This window comes from Papaver somniferum, chromosome 11 (genome assembly GCF_003573695.1).
Source record: "Papaver somniferum cultivar HN1 chromosome 11, ASM357369v1, whole genome shotgun sequence".
Lineage (NCBI taxonomy): Eukaryota > Viridiplantae > Streptophyta > Magnoliopsida > Ranunculales > Papaveraceae > Papaver > Papaver somniferum.
The window spans coordinates 138,553,370-138,568,335 of record NC_039368.1 but is presented as its reverse complement, the minus strand read 5'-3'; the positions used below and the strand labels follow the sequence as shown (position 1 = coordinate 138,568,335).

At 37.2% G+C, this 14,966-nt stretch overlaps 2 protein-coding genes and 1 pseudogene across 2 annotated transcripts; all 3 read left to right on the top strand.

Moving 5' to 3' along the window:
* The first annotated feature begins 9,794 nt into the window (after positions 1-9,794).
* Positions 9,795-10,457, top strand: LOC113325319 (pentatricopeptide repeat-containing protein At5g66520-like). The gene has a single exon (XM_026573519.1). The coding sequence runs from the start codon at positions 9,795-9,797 to the stop codon at positions 10,455-10,457; it is 663 nt and encodes a 220-aa protein (XP_026429304.1).
* Positions 10,458-12,206: 1,749 nt separating this feature from the next.
* Positions 12,207-13,103, top strand: LOC113325432 (desiccation protectant protein Lea14 homolog). Its single transcript, XM_026573639.1, has 2 exons — positions 12,207-12,446; positions 12,672-13,103. Exons 1-2 carry the CDS (start codon positions 12,298-12,300, stop codon positions 12,955-12,957), a joined length of 435 nt encoding a protein of 144 aa, XP_026429424.1. The 5' UTR covers positions 12,207-12,297; the 3' UTR covers positions 12,958-13,103.
* A 667-nt stretch (positions 13,104-13,770) lies between these two features.
* Positions 13,771-14,635, top strand: LOC113323427 (annotated as a pseudogene).
* The last annotated feature ends 331 nt before the right edge of the window (positions 14,636-14,966 follow it).

The window sequence follows — 14,966 nt, the reverse complement described above, 5'->3', positions numbered from 1 at the left end:
GGAGCCCAGCTTGGGGTGAGCATGGGCCGGACCGGTTTTCACCTCATCCGCATCCAATCCATTGAACTACGGATTTCAAATTTGACACCCGCATCCAATCCATATACAATGGATTCGCATCCAATGGATGCACGGATGGACGGATTGGATGCGGATAATCCAATGAATTTGTTTTAGTTAAAATTTATATAAAAGAAAATAAAGCTAATACAAATGACTCCTTATAAAACCTACATATCCTATATATATACAGATATAAAAATGTCATGTACTACACCCCAAGCAAACGACTGAAAAATTTCTAAATGATCCATAGTATTTTCAAAAACTATATATAAATGCCCTTAATTTAACGGATATGGATGTCCAACGGATTTTCAAGGTTGCATCCGGACCCGATCCGCTATCCGTTGGATTTTAAAAATTCCATCCGCATCCAATCCAGTAACGCACGGTCCGGACATCCATCCGCAAATAAACGGTTCGTCCCGGTTAAATCCGCGGATTACGGGCCAAATGCTCACCCTTAAGCCCAGCAGAAAGGGACTAGAGTGTACCAGGCTTGGGAGACTGGACTAGAGAATAGCCCAACGAAAAGGGATGAAACGTTAATCCTACTCGATTGAATTGATGATGTAGTACTGCTGTAGAGGTAGAGAGAGTGTAGCAGGGTGTATGCTACCATTTTGTAGATTTTTTTATGAACGATTTTTTGGGGATCATAGTTTTTTTGGGGGACCATGATTTTATTTTGGGTAAAGGTATTAGAAGTAATTATAGGTCACCCCATATCTAGATATTTATTTAATACCTAATCTACCCTCTTAATTAATTTTAGGTTATGATTTAGTTAAAAATAATTAGTGAGATTAAATTAAAATATGTGTTTATTATTAGTTGAGTAGAATTATTGAGAGAGTAGAGTTAGAGAAGATGAAGGAGAAAAACATGGAAAATAAAATTTTTTTCCAATTCACTAAGTTTGGAAAACTCATCTGATTCTTCATCTCCATCCTTTCCTAGAGTATTTGTTAATCTTTCACAATGATCCGAATATGAGTTATTTCTTAGATGGTGATTCTATTCTTCCTCAAACTCAATCTCAAGATGAAAATGATGGATTTTATCAACCACAACCTGAAGAAGAGTATTTGGGTATCCAGGTATGCTCAAAACTTAGATAATGTATGTTCAATTGGTCAGAAATTTCCTAAAAATGTAAATTTCTGAACTGGATTTTGGGCAGTTCGGTTACTTTATATGAAGAACAAGTAACCGAACTCATCTGAAACTGTAGTTCGGTTTCCTCGTGAGATAAAAAAGTAACCGAACTCATCTGAAAGTGTAGTTCGGTTACTTGTTCCAAAAACGCAGGTTACCGAACTCTCTAATAATAGAATTTCTAGGAGTTACAGCGTTATGTTCGGTTGGTTCGCAAATTGCATGCACTTTTGATCTAACCGAACTTTACGTAATATAAGAGTATATAAGTTTACAAAGTTCAGTTCTTTCGCAAACTTGAACCTAACAGATAACCAACCGAACTCTGAGTTCGGTTGTTGTGATAAAATTCTGAAGTTACCGAACTTAACAACCAAAAAAAATGTGAAGTTCCAGCGTCATGTTCGGTTACCCAGAAAAAAATAGAAAGCAACCGAACTCATAGTTCGGTTGTTGCGATAATATTCTTAAATTATCGCACTATGTTGTAATTCCAATTGTTCTTGTTACATTTCTTGTAGATTAAATGTGAACCTATACCAATAGATGATCAACCTTCTCCGGTTGATATGTTATTCGAAGATACATCCCATCACTATGCTAATGATTTGGTATTTGACTTTCATATTGATGCGAAGAATTGGGATAGAGAACATGCCAAGAGAGTCAATTGTGTCTTGGTTTCGAATGGAAAAGAAAGCAACACTCGTTTTGAAATGATTTGTGAGAGAAGTGGAGATCCCGATGTTAGTCACAAGAAGAAGGGTGACTTGCCATTTTTTCAACAGTTAATCGAACCTGACTCTGGATGTTTTGGTATGTTTTTGTTTTTGTTCAATCCTTGAGTTCGGTTACACTGCAAATTTGCGATCAAACCGAACTACCTGTGTTGAATCCAAAAATTGAAAAATTGCAAAATTTTAATGTAATGACACACATGCATGACTGTAACAACAACAACATAAGAGTACCATAACTAATTTTTTTAAATCTTCCAAACATAAGAACATAAGACTACCAAATCCGCCATTAAAAAGTCTTCCCAGCATAAGAAACAAACTACGAAATCCCAACTAAAAAAGTCTTCAAAACATAAGAAACCAAAGTACTAATTGTTGCAATCACTCATTTACGACGACCATTACGAGAAACTTTTCTATTCTTGCGTTTAGGATCTCTCGCATTTCCCTTGTCACTGTTAGTGTCCTCTCCACTGCTTTGTTGTTCAACCATTTGACTTGTACCTTCACCTTCTTGGCGACTCCTCTTTACCGGCATTGGATCAACAGTGAGGATGCAAAAACATGAGTCAGTTCAGTGTAAAGGTCCGTTTATTCTTTAGTGTTCATCGGGTCTCCACTCTTGATCTTTTCCATCAGTTTCTTCAACATTTTAGCACTAGCCTTTTTCTATTTAGAGAACAAAATCATAAATAAACGATTATTATTTCTATTTTCAATCAAAAGCATAAATAAATGACTAGAAATAAAAGACGAGAGAAATATCTTACCGCCGCATTCCATAAGATCAAAGCCTCATCACCACATTTAGGCGTATTCTTCATAATTTTCTGAGCCTCTTTCTCCACTATCTTCGCTTTCGCTTTCTCAGCACGAGCTTGTTGGACTTTGTTTATTACCAAAGGATGAGACCATTTTTCATACCATTCAATGTAACCCTCTTCAACAGCATTTGGATCATAAATGGAATCCGACAAGTCTACAGTAGGAACAATATACTCCGCAATGTTGTTCCAATGGACCACAGATGGAGTAGGATCGTATTTGGTATCAAAATTATTTTCGGTGTTCTTGGTTCCCCGCTTCGTCACCTTGAAGTTGATTTTTTTCTCATTTGGGATAGATTGGATGTAAGAAAATTATCTCAATACTCTCTGAGGATTATACATTGTACAACCGCCGGGATGAAAAACGGTCCGTTGTAACCCGCGACAGCTGAGAAATCAATATACTCAACATCAACATCTTCTTGATCTTCATTATAAAAGTATGGATGGAAAACCACATCTCGAAGCGTCAAATCATCCAATTTCTCCCTCAACCTCAACACCTTCTCTTCCTTTTTCTTGTCCTGTGAGTTCAAAAATTCATGTTTACCAGCTGTAGGCTTCCCATAAGGCCAAGGATCGTGAGAATGAGACAATTTCAGTTTAGGGAAATGGTCGTACACCCAAAACTATGAGAAAAACCAAGAAAATATACATTCACAGTATGATTAGTAACAATACACATTAATTCAATTATGAAAAACAAAGGAAAACCTAACGGCGTACCTGAACAAGGGTGTATAACCCTCCAAAGTAAAGACTCCTTAGCCTCGAAGCTTTTCTAAGCTTCGCTTGAACGAATGAAAGAACCGCAATGCCCCAACAGTAGTTTTCCACCTCACCAAGTGGGTCCAATAAATGGAGGTAATGGGAATTTACCACATGACCTGAAGTTTCAGGGAAGAAAATGCTTCCTAGTTGGTATAACAAATAAGCAGTCACATGGTGCTTAAGCTTCTCCTCGGTCATCACTAACTTTCCTTTAAGAACCAAATCTATCGTCCCTCCAAACTCATCAAACAAGGTCTTCAGCTTGATCTTTTTCAACGTCTTCTTGGCCGTGCAGTATGCATTAAACGGATTATACTCATCACCTTTCAACTAACTTTTCAAGAGCTTCAAAAGTCATATTGGGATCGTACCCATCTCGAACACTTTTTCCAGTAATTGGTAGGCCTATGATTCTAAAACAATCATCCGTAGTTATTGCCATCTCGCCAAACGGTAGAAGGAAAGTATCCGTCTCTGGATAAGCCCTCTCGGAAAATGCAGTAACAGTGACAGCATCAAATTTTTGGTGCGCTTGTTATATTGCTTTCCAAAGTACACAATCATATACCGCCTGCTTGACCTCATCAAACTCAAACTTTATATTTCATTTCTTGTTCTTTTGATATTTTAAAATCCGGACAACATCATTATGGTCCTACGTTAACAAGATCGTATCTTATATACAAATATGTATAGAAAAATAAAATAATTAAGGGATATTTTGACTTTGGGTCACAAAAAAGTGACCAGAACATAAGGAAATTTTAATTAGAGTTTGGGTCACATGACAATAGCTGATCGTCTTGACCGTTAGGGAACTCAGTTATATCGCAGAATGATTAAAATGACCCTAACAGTATCCTAAATTTACTAAATAAGCTAAACGGATCTTCATCTCCAGTGTCCAGAAACCAGAGATAAAAGTCGAAGGATTATTGAAGACTAATCAAGGTTTGGATCGAGAAAAAACCAAAATTTGGACCAAATTTATCTTAAACAGTATTTTGGACCAAGAAGACCTCGCAGCACGAAACAATCTGGTTTCATGGGCATTTCTTCTGTTAACTCCTCGGCTTCAATAATCAAAATGCGAGTATCCTTCATCAACATGACCTTTGTGACCAAGCATCCAAGACACCGACAAATGTTATAGCATCTGGTTTTACATCAAACCCATCATATTTTTCTTCGTGTTTGGTCTTGAAACAATATGGGTGGAACCCCGATCCCCAATTTCTTCCACAATCAATCCCATCTCACAATCGTTCACTTCACGTCCGATCATTTCCTGCAATTTTTTCCACAAGCAACCCAATCTCACAATACATTCATTGCATGTTCAACCATTTTCTGTAATTTTTCCGCAATCAACCCTACCTTACAACCGTTTCACTATATAATCAAGATCCCCAAATCACATATCAAAACCTTTTCAAATTCCCAAACCGAAAAAATATCAATTAAATCAAGATTCATGAAATCAAATCAAATGAATTGAAATCAAATGAATTGAAATTGAAGAACCCAAATTCAAATCAATATGAAATCAGATCAAATAAAATTCACCATTATCTATTTCATCTATTTCTCTTGGAACTCATCTCTCATCAGCACCATCACCACCTTCCTTAATTTCATTACAGTTAGGTTGTGATTTTGGTGTATTATCAACCACGCTGAGGACTTCAAGCATCAAAGTTGAATTCAACCATCCAACTATGAGAGAATCTTGGGATTCATAAGCTGTAAAAGAAGGATTGATATCTTCACTATCTGGTAGTGTTCTTGCTGGTTTTTCTTTAGAGCGTCAACAAACCCTGCGAGATCATAGCCTTTTAGGATAGGCTTGAACTGAGCCTTCCATAAAATATGATTGGTTTATGTGTGCTTCAAAGTGACTAGGTGATGTATTTGAACTTGGCGAAGAGTAGTTGTAGTATCTGCCATTGTTGTGTTGTTTTTGCTTAGGGTTTGGTTTTTTTTTTGTGTTGTTTTAGGGTTTTGCGGAAGCTGTGCTTGGATCGAAAGGACTGATACCAAGTCAGATTGTGATTTTGGTGTATTATCTTCCACACAATGATGTGGAGATTTGGATCTTCTATTTATATCAAAAACAAGTACATTGTTCAAAACTGTTAAACAAAAATAATAGGAAGATCCTAGATAATAGTCGGATATACTTATTGATGACCAGACTTGGTGTTGGATTGTTGAACTGCTTCCTTAGTATATGGAGATTGTTGAGAGTCTTCTGTGAGTCTCTGACTAGTTGTGCTGACAATTACCACAAATGTTCTCCTACTTCTCTTTCTCACTACCACCCATTTCATCTTTCTTATAAAACCACTCCAGTATGTTGTTATGAATCATTTAAGATTCAACTATCTCGCCAGAAACTTCTCTTGGTTTTTTTTTTATTATTTTGATATTCTCTATGAAAACAAAACATGATGGATCTTTTATTTTCTCATTTAACGGTGTTAGGTAATCGACAGTGCTATTTGGCTCCCTAATCTCCACCTCCCTATTCTCCTCCCTGCAATCTAAACCCCACATTAGGAGAATGGTGAACCCCACCTGAACCTGAATGCGAATCTCGATATGAATGTGAGGCTTAGATTGTAGGGAGGTGAATAGGGAGGCGGAGAATAGGGAGCCAACTAGCATTTCCCTTAGGTAATTACAAAATAATTAAAATAACATTTATTAATGTAAAGGTAAAAACGGTCAACAATAGTCCTGTGACCCAAACTCTAATTAAAATTTTGTGGTGACCCAAACGCAACTTTGGCCACTTTTTCGCGACCCAAAATCAAAATATCCCAATAATTAACAAATCTTCATGGTTAAGATTCAATACGTTGGTCGCAAAGATCTTGGCAGGCCACCAGTTTTTGTAGCCAAACAATTTCTCCCCTCCATCTCTGGGAGTACCATAAGTTGGGTTCTTTGGCCGCAAGCACAGATCTTGTTCAGGAATGTATGCATATCTAGCACAAGGCTTTTTAGGCGTCTTTTTAACTTTTTCAACTTCCCCTTCCGCTTCCTCTTCATATTCTTTACCGTCATCATCCTCATCTTCTTCACCGTCATCATCCTCATCCTCATTTCCTTCTTCTTCAGCTGGTTCCTTACCTCCTCTTTGATTATGTTCTACATTTCCCATGTCTTCCACAATCTCCTCATCATGTTCTTGATTACCCATGTCTTCCACAATTTCTTAATTGGCTTGTTGAATGACATTGTCAACATTATCTCTATTGACATCGTCTGGGTTGACAACATATTTGGCTCCATGCTTATTGGCACCTAAGTGTATCTTGCCTCTAGGCGGGGGAGTTATCAAATCCTCTGGTAATGGTTGGTTGGATTTCTTACCTTTGACACTAATGAAGAAAACAAAATATATTAGGAATAACTCACGAAAAAAAAAGGCCAACTAAATTTTTTTATTAGTGATTCAGGGTAAGGTTCGGTTACCAGAGCATTTTTTGTGAACAAACCGAACTCATAGTTCAGAGTTCGGTTATAAGAGAAATAAAAATAATGGAAAAAACAGTAAGGTTCGGTTACATGGCAAAAAAAAATTCTTATGTTTTTAACCCTAGAGTTCGGTTACATGGCAGTTTTAAAATTTTTGCGAAACAACCGAACAAAGTTGATAGAGTTCGGTTATAAGAGAAATAAAAATAATGGGAAAAACAATAAGGTTCGGTTACATGGCAACTTTTTTTCTTATGTTTTTAACCCTAGAGTTCGGTTACATGGCAGTTTTATACATTTATGTGAAACAACCGAACAAAGTTGATTGAGTTCGGTTATGTGGGTACTAAAAAGTATGGGAATAAGCCTAGAGTTCGGTTAAATGGCAGTTTCAACAATTTTTTCCGAAACAAACGAACTCGTCAGTTCGGTAACATAGTTATAAAGCATATAAAACCGAACTGTTCTTACTTTTCTTCAGTTCAGGGAGTTCGGTTAAGAACCTAGGGCAACTATAAAACACGTTCTAACCGAAATCAACACTGTAACTACCATTTCAATCCTATTTTGATGATTTCTATTCAATTGAATCGATGAAAAACAAATTAAAATGAATGGGTTTGTCGGGAAATACCACCGGATCGGTCCCATGCCAGATTCAGCGTTGTTCTTGCGACTGTTACGACGAATTTAAGCTTCACCTTCCGGTTCAAGTTCTTCGTCAATTTCATTTGATTGATTTGCTAAATGTCCTAATGGTGGACCTGTTCCTGGGAGTCTTTTGGTTTGCTTTCGAAGAACCATTATATACTTGATTGATAATCGACGATGAAAATTTTACGAATCGACGATTAATCGATGAAGACGAGTTTGAAATGAAGAAGAAGAGAAGAAGGGGAGAAAACAGTTCTCCTTGCGGCATTTTTTTTTTTTAGATTAGGTTTCATGATTTAAGGTAGGGTTAGTGTTAGGGTTAATGTTAATTAGGTTAAGGAAAAATTAGTAAACTCCCTAAGTAGGGTTAATGTTAGGACATCCCTTATCATTGTAGGATAGATGGCCTTATAAAACAATGGTCCCCCCAAAAAATCGTTCTTTTTTATAGGCGAAGGCCGGACCCAGGCCCAACCATACCTGTCCAGTCGGACAGACTCGTTTGTCCCATAAGGTTTTCTACTAGGACCTGGCTAGAGACTTCGCCCACTGTCTGACCCAACCTGCTAAACCCAACCATACAACCAGTCTGTTACAAACCTCCCCTACCTAAACCTAGCTAGTCGGACTGACCCCACTGTCAGACCCAACTTGCCATACCAAACTTATAGGTTGGGGATTGAATCCCTGACTTCTTCCTTCCTCCTTACTAGAGTGGAACTATAAGCTTGGGACCCTCATTGTGTATATTTTGGTTGCCGCATACATCCATCTAGAAAAAGGTCGCGTCTATGAATCTATTTGAACCAAAACAGAAGCTAATTTCATATATGATGTGTACCATGACTGATAATGGGATACTTGTTTAATGGGTAGGTACCAAAATCTATATGAGACAATTTAAAAAATTCCCTATCCTATATGAGTTTGGTACCCTCTCTAATAATCTGACGTCGGAATGTTAATGTATACGAGAACCAAATTCACATACTTGTGCAATTAATTACTCTACACCTCAACACATTGTAGGTTTTGTGGATGTAAAACTGAGGATAACTAGAGTCTAGACACTCAATGACTTAAGTGGCCCGTCATAGCCTTGTTAAGATTTTAAGTGGCTTTGGTTGGACAATTCTACGAAGGAACGACCTCTTGTTCTTCATAGGTGATCTAGACCCATTATTTATGGTTTTTGCATTGACAGGTCTGGAACTAGGAGTAGCTATTTCACAAGATTATATTTCTACGATCTTGATCCGTATTTACTTGAATAATGCTATATATCTACGTTAAACAGGGGTTAGTCGTCGGAGAGTTCGAGAGATTTTAATGTATTTAGATTTTTTCCTGTTAGTCGTGGGAGAGTTTGAGGGAGTCTCTTCAAATCCCCGTTAGTCGTGGGGGAGTTTAGAGGAGTCTCCTAAACTCCCTAGAAAACACCTGTTAGTCGCTGGGGAGTTTAAAAAAAGCTCTTGAACTCCCTGTTAGTCATAAAACCCTACAATACTAGGGAGTTGGTTGCTTTGGGGAGTTCGAAGGAGTTTTTAGTGTATTTTGGTCTCACAACAAATCTCTCAAAAGAGTAGAGATTTGGAAAGGAGTTTGGTGCGTAGGAAACCATAGGAGAAAGAAGAGGATATGTCACATTATAGATCACTGGATTCCAAAGCCAAGAAATTTACCTTCGAAAACTCATTATTTCTAACCTGTCTACTCGCCATTACGCACGCTTAATTTTCGATCAAAATCATTTACAACACTATGATACGAGCTTATTCTTCAAGTTGTAATCCAAAAGATTCATTCATTATGTATAACCAAATGCACAGAAACGGACGACCTTCACTTGATAAATACACGTTCCCTTTTCCTACTCAAAGCTTGTTCGGTTCTTGGTGTCATTAGTAAAGGCGAAGAAACCCATTGTCAAGCTGTTAAGCATGGGTTTGATATTGATATATTTGTTCAGAGTTCATTAATCCATTTTCACAGGTCGAATGATAAATTTAGTTTTGCTCGTAAACTGTTTGATGAAATTCTCGAAAGAGATGTTGCTACTTGGACTACATTGCTTTCTTGTTATGCTAATCACGGGTCAATGGGAACTGCATGTGAGTTGTCCAAGGAAATGCCTGAGAAGGGTGTTGTTTCATTTAGTGCGATGAAAACTGGTTATGTTAGAAAGGGACGGTTTAACGAAGCATTGGAATTATTTCATGAGTTACATATTCAGGGGTTGGAGCCTAATGATTCTACTGTTATTGGTGTCATTTCTGCCTCTGCTGATTTGGGAAGTTTAGATACTAGTAAATGGATTCATTCTTATATTAGGAATAAGAATGGAAATCGATTTGACAGTCGGATAAATACTGCACTGATTGGTATGTATTTTAAGTGTGGGAGCGTCGAAGATGGGGTATTTTTCTTTAAAGGGGTTAAGGAGAAGCTTGTGGGAGAACGGACAACAATGATTTCTGGCATAACAATGCATGGTTTTGGAGAGAGATCTGTTGAATTGTTCGAAAACATGGTGGAATCGCGTGTTAAGCCTAATGCAATCACATTTGTCGGCCTCTTATCTGGTTGCACTCATGCAGGATTGGTCAAGGAAGGGTTAATGTATTTCAAGAGAATGAAATCCGAGTTCGGGATTGAACCCACAGTTGAACACTTCGGTTGTGTGGTCGATTTTCTAGGCCGGGCAGGATTGATTGCACAAGAGGTTGATTTCGTGAACAATATGCCACTGAAAGCTATATGAGGTGCACTTTTAAACGCATGTAGAGTTCATAAGAATGTCGAAGCGGGAGAGTTAGCAGCGAAGAGATGGGATGGTATTGTTATGGTGAATAGAGAAATGAAGGAAACCGGTTCAGGGAAAAGTCCAGGTTGTATTTTGATTGATGTTAATGGTGTGTTTCTTATGAATTTGTCGTTGGGGATAAATCATACCCACCTGCATTACAAATTATCTTACAAATTGATGAGTCAATAAAGGAAGCGGAAGAATACTACATTTTTTCGTGGGATTGGTTTCCTCGTACATTTCACATTCCCAAAGATGAAAATCATGAAGCGAAAATTGTATTTGGACTCTAAATTGTACCACTTACTAGAATCACTATAGGGGTCCGACTTTCGAGTGTTGGGCTGACAATTGTTTCAGACACCATATTTTGGATCTCATCACTAATTTTGGCAGGAAGATTCTAGTATCATCATGATCCTGATGTGAAGACAAATGACGGGTTGAGTTTATTTTGTTGGCAATTGATAATGCAACAACTTCAGTAACTGCTACATTGATGGATTGTGAAGCTTTCCCCAACGAGATTGATTGTGAGTTACCAGCCCTTTCCATCTTGACACATCCAAAATTCCAGACGCCATTTGACTTCGCAGTCCAGACAGAACAAAATAATTGAAAAATGGAATCATTCCAGAACAGTTTGCATCAAGAATTCAAGCAAGCAGTATGTAACTCTAATTTTCCAGAACAGTTACCACTTTGATAATTGATTTTTCCTCCTATAGACTGACACTGGTGACGAGTGAGTAAATCGATGGACCATGATGGCATCGTCCAGCAAGCTCAGTGTAACAGGAGTGTAAGTGAAAGCTCTCTTTGATCAATGCACTGTAAGAGAACCCCTTCTCTCTCTCTGTTAGACTGATAATCTCAAGTTCTCAACAACATCATCACTATTTCTTCAACCACTCTCCTCTAAATACTCTCTCAAACTCCCCCAAACTCCCTCTAATAAACTCTCTCAAACTCCCTACACTCCCCCAAACTCCCTGAACTCAAAAACACCAAAATCTCTCAAACTCCCTACACTCTCTCAAACTCTCTCAAAATTCCTGAGATTTAAAATACACTCAACTCCCCCGAAATCACTCGAGGACTAACCCCTGTAAGTATCTAATTTCATATATCGTCCAAGCACATTGATCTTTCTCTTTCCAAGTAAGTAAACTCCCAACTTTTCGTTGGTCAACAACCAACAGAAAAATAATGCATTTGTGGGCATAAATAATCAAAAATAAAAGATGCTTGAAAAGGAAAAAGAAAAACAACTTGAGAATACACGAATTATGAGATATTTCACTGTAGTTGTCGGCATGATTTTTTAATCACGACAGTTCAAATTGGCATGGTTTTGTAGGTGCTTTCAATCCTACAACAAAATGTACACCCATTGGTTGTTCCAAAAAGAAAAACAGAAACAAAGTCTCCCTTTTCCCTCTAATCACTCTGTCCTAACGTGGGTGAAAGAAACACTTATCTCTACGACTTCTTGTACTCTGGACACCGATGAAGTTAACCTGTTTTAAAGACGAATGTTTATCGGTATATCTACCAGTATGCTACACTCACGTTATTTGAAATTGAACATTAAACTTCCCAAATGGTGGCGGCATATATATCTATATATTATATCTAGAGAAATATAAAAAATAGGAATGAAAATGTCTATAAAACTATATTTTTGGGGTTGGGGGTTAGATATCAAATTCTATCAAACCAATCTCTTATTTCTACATTTCTATCAAACTCAACTCCAATTCCATTTTCATTTTCATTTTCATTGTTCAGAGCTATGAAGAAACCAGAAGCAGATTTAGACGTTGATATCTCCAAACTGGGTTTACATGCGATCACTTTCATGGCAAACATATCAATAACTAATCCATATAGTCACTCTCTTCCTATATGTGAGGTCAGATATGCCTTGTTCAGTGCTGGCAAGTAAGTCCTACAGTACATTTTTTACTCTGCTCATAGTTTTTACCCCTTCTTTTTCCTCTTATGATCCAGGAGGATCCAGGTCTTATACCTTGTCTGTTTAATCTTTCAGTATAGTTTAGATACTGATAAACTTCGTACTCAGGTCGTTGGTATCATGTTTATTAAATATTTTGAAGAACAAAAAAGCCGTTGGTTGTAACTTTAGAAATGTTATGGTTACTGCAGGGAAATTGTGTCAGGGACAATGCCGGATCCAGGTGATATAGAGGAGAATGACGTGACATTACTCAAAGTACCAGTGAAAGTGCCGTATAACATATTGATAACTATAGCTAAGGATATAGGTAGAGACTGGGATATTGATTATGAAGTGAGAATAGGCCTTATTGTTGATTTACCAATCTTTGGTAATATTACAATCCCGCTATCTAAGACTGGAGAAATCAAACTACCAACTATCTTTGGTGGAGATGATGATGATGATTCAAAGGACAAGAATGATGATGAATGAAGAAGGTTCAAAACTTCAAAGAAACAGTGATTTTCCTTGTTGCATTGTTTAATTAATTTGGTTTAGTGTTGGTCATACTATATGTTAGCTTGAATGTTTCAGATTCAAAGTACCATGAATAAAGTTTGTTTTATCGTTTACTTTTCTGGCTAGTTGATCAACATTATACTTTGGTACTCCGTGAATATTCGCAAAAATAAATATTTAATTCCGGCGAACTCGTACAATCTTGCACGACTGGTATTTGAGTACACTCTTGAGTTATGGTTAAAATCATGTATCTTGACTCGTACCAGTACCCTGGCATGCATGGAGCCTAGTGACTGTCCCCGGCCATCAGTTCAACTTTGAAAAACACTTGTTGGGGCTCGACATTGGTAGTATATTTTTCGCTCAACTTGAGATTTGCTTTCAGGATAATTATACAAAACCCACAAGACAATTTGACATTTGCTTTCAGGATAATTATACCAAACCCACATGAATTTGAGAGTTTGTTTATTGAGATTCAGCAGTGGAACTGACTATACCCATTGGGGTCACGAAAAATGGCTTTGGGTTCGATTCAACTCGACTCCGCGGGTATGCGTTGCCATGTTTGGGCAACCGTAGGTCAGCTGATGCCACACTCCGCAATGAGTATAGTGGGGGTCATTATCTAATAAAGAGAAATGATCATCTCCAGGGAAAAAGATTCCAACTACTAGTCTGATAGAGAGATTAGAGAACTAACTTTCAAATACAACTTGGATTGGGACTTCGGAATTGGATTCTTCCCCCACTCAAAACTCTTATATATTCGACATTTTTTTATCACAATATACAGAGCATTTTTATATAGAGATCACCAGAAAGAGAAAAAAATAACATGGCTCAATTTCTTGAGAAAGCTAAACACTTTGTTACTGACAAGGTAACACAAATGAAGAAACCAGAAGCAACGATTACTACTGTAGATGTGAAGACATTTAACATGAATTCAGTCACTTTGCTTGCAAAGGTTTCATAACGAATCCATTTTCTGTACCGATTCCTATCGGCGCGGTTGATTACACCCTCAAGAGCCTAGACAAGTGAGTGAGCTTTCAGTTATCAGTCTTATTTCCTTTATGGTTGCAACTTTTTTGGTACCAGTGATCATCGGTCCTGAATAACCATTTTCTCTAAAAGCTTGAACTGATTATAGCAAGGGTTTGGTTTGGTGGTTCTGATTTTTTGTTTCAGGGCTATAGCTACTGGAAAAATGCCTGATCCAGGTTCAATCAAGGCGAACGGCATAACGCTCCTGGAGGTTTTGGTGAAGGTGCCATACAATATTCTAAAGAGTGTAGCGAATGATGTTGGGTCGGATTGGGATATAGATTATGAATTGTTGTTGGGTATCATAGTTGATCTTCCAATATTTGGTAATATTACAATCCCACTCTCTCATAAGGGTGAATTCAAACTCCCTACCATTAATGATATTTTGAAAGGGGGAGGAGGATCAAAGCTCGAAATGCCAAAGAACTTAAGTGCTCTCAAAAGCTGGTTTTAAGAAAATGAAATGATGTGTGAAATTTATGCTTTAAACTTAAACAAGATACACTATATATGTACAATGTTCCCCTTTATAGTGTTTCAAAGATAAATAACCATCCTGGTCAATGTGTTATAGTTCAATATTTAATATTTTCGGAAAATGAGTGGTCCAAACATTTTTAAAACATGGTTCAAATGGACGAGTAAAAATTAGTATGGGTGAAATGGACACTAAAAAAGTAGCAAAGATGAAACTGGATTCATCCTGACTTAAACTTAAAAAATGGTAAGGATGACAATGGATGCATCCTGATGTAAATTAAAAATAAGAAAAAGTATTTGAAAATGGGTAAGATGAAATTATTTACATCCCGTCTATTCTTACACTTTTGTTCATTTAAACAGTATTAAAATTTAAATGTCCTTTTCATTCAAAAATTGTTAATTTTAATCTTTTTAACCAATTTTATGTAATATTTTTGATCAGC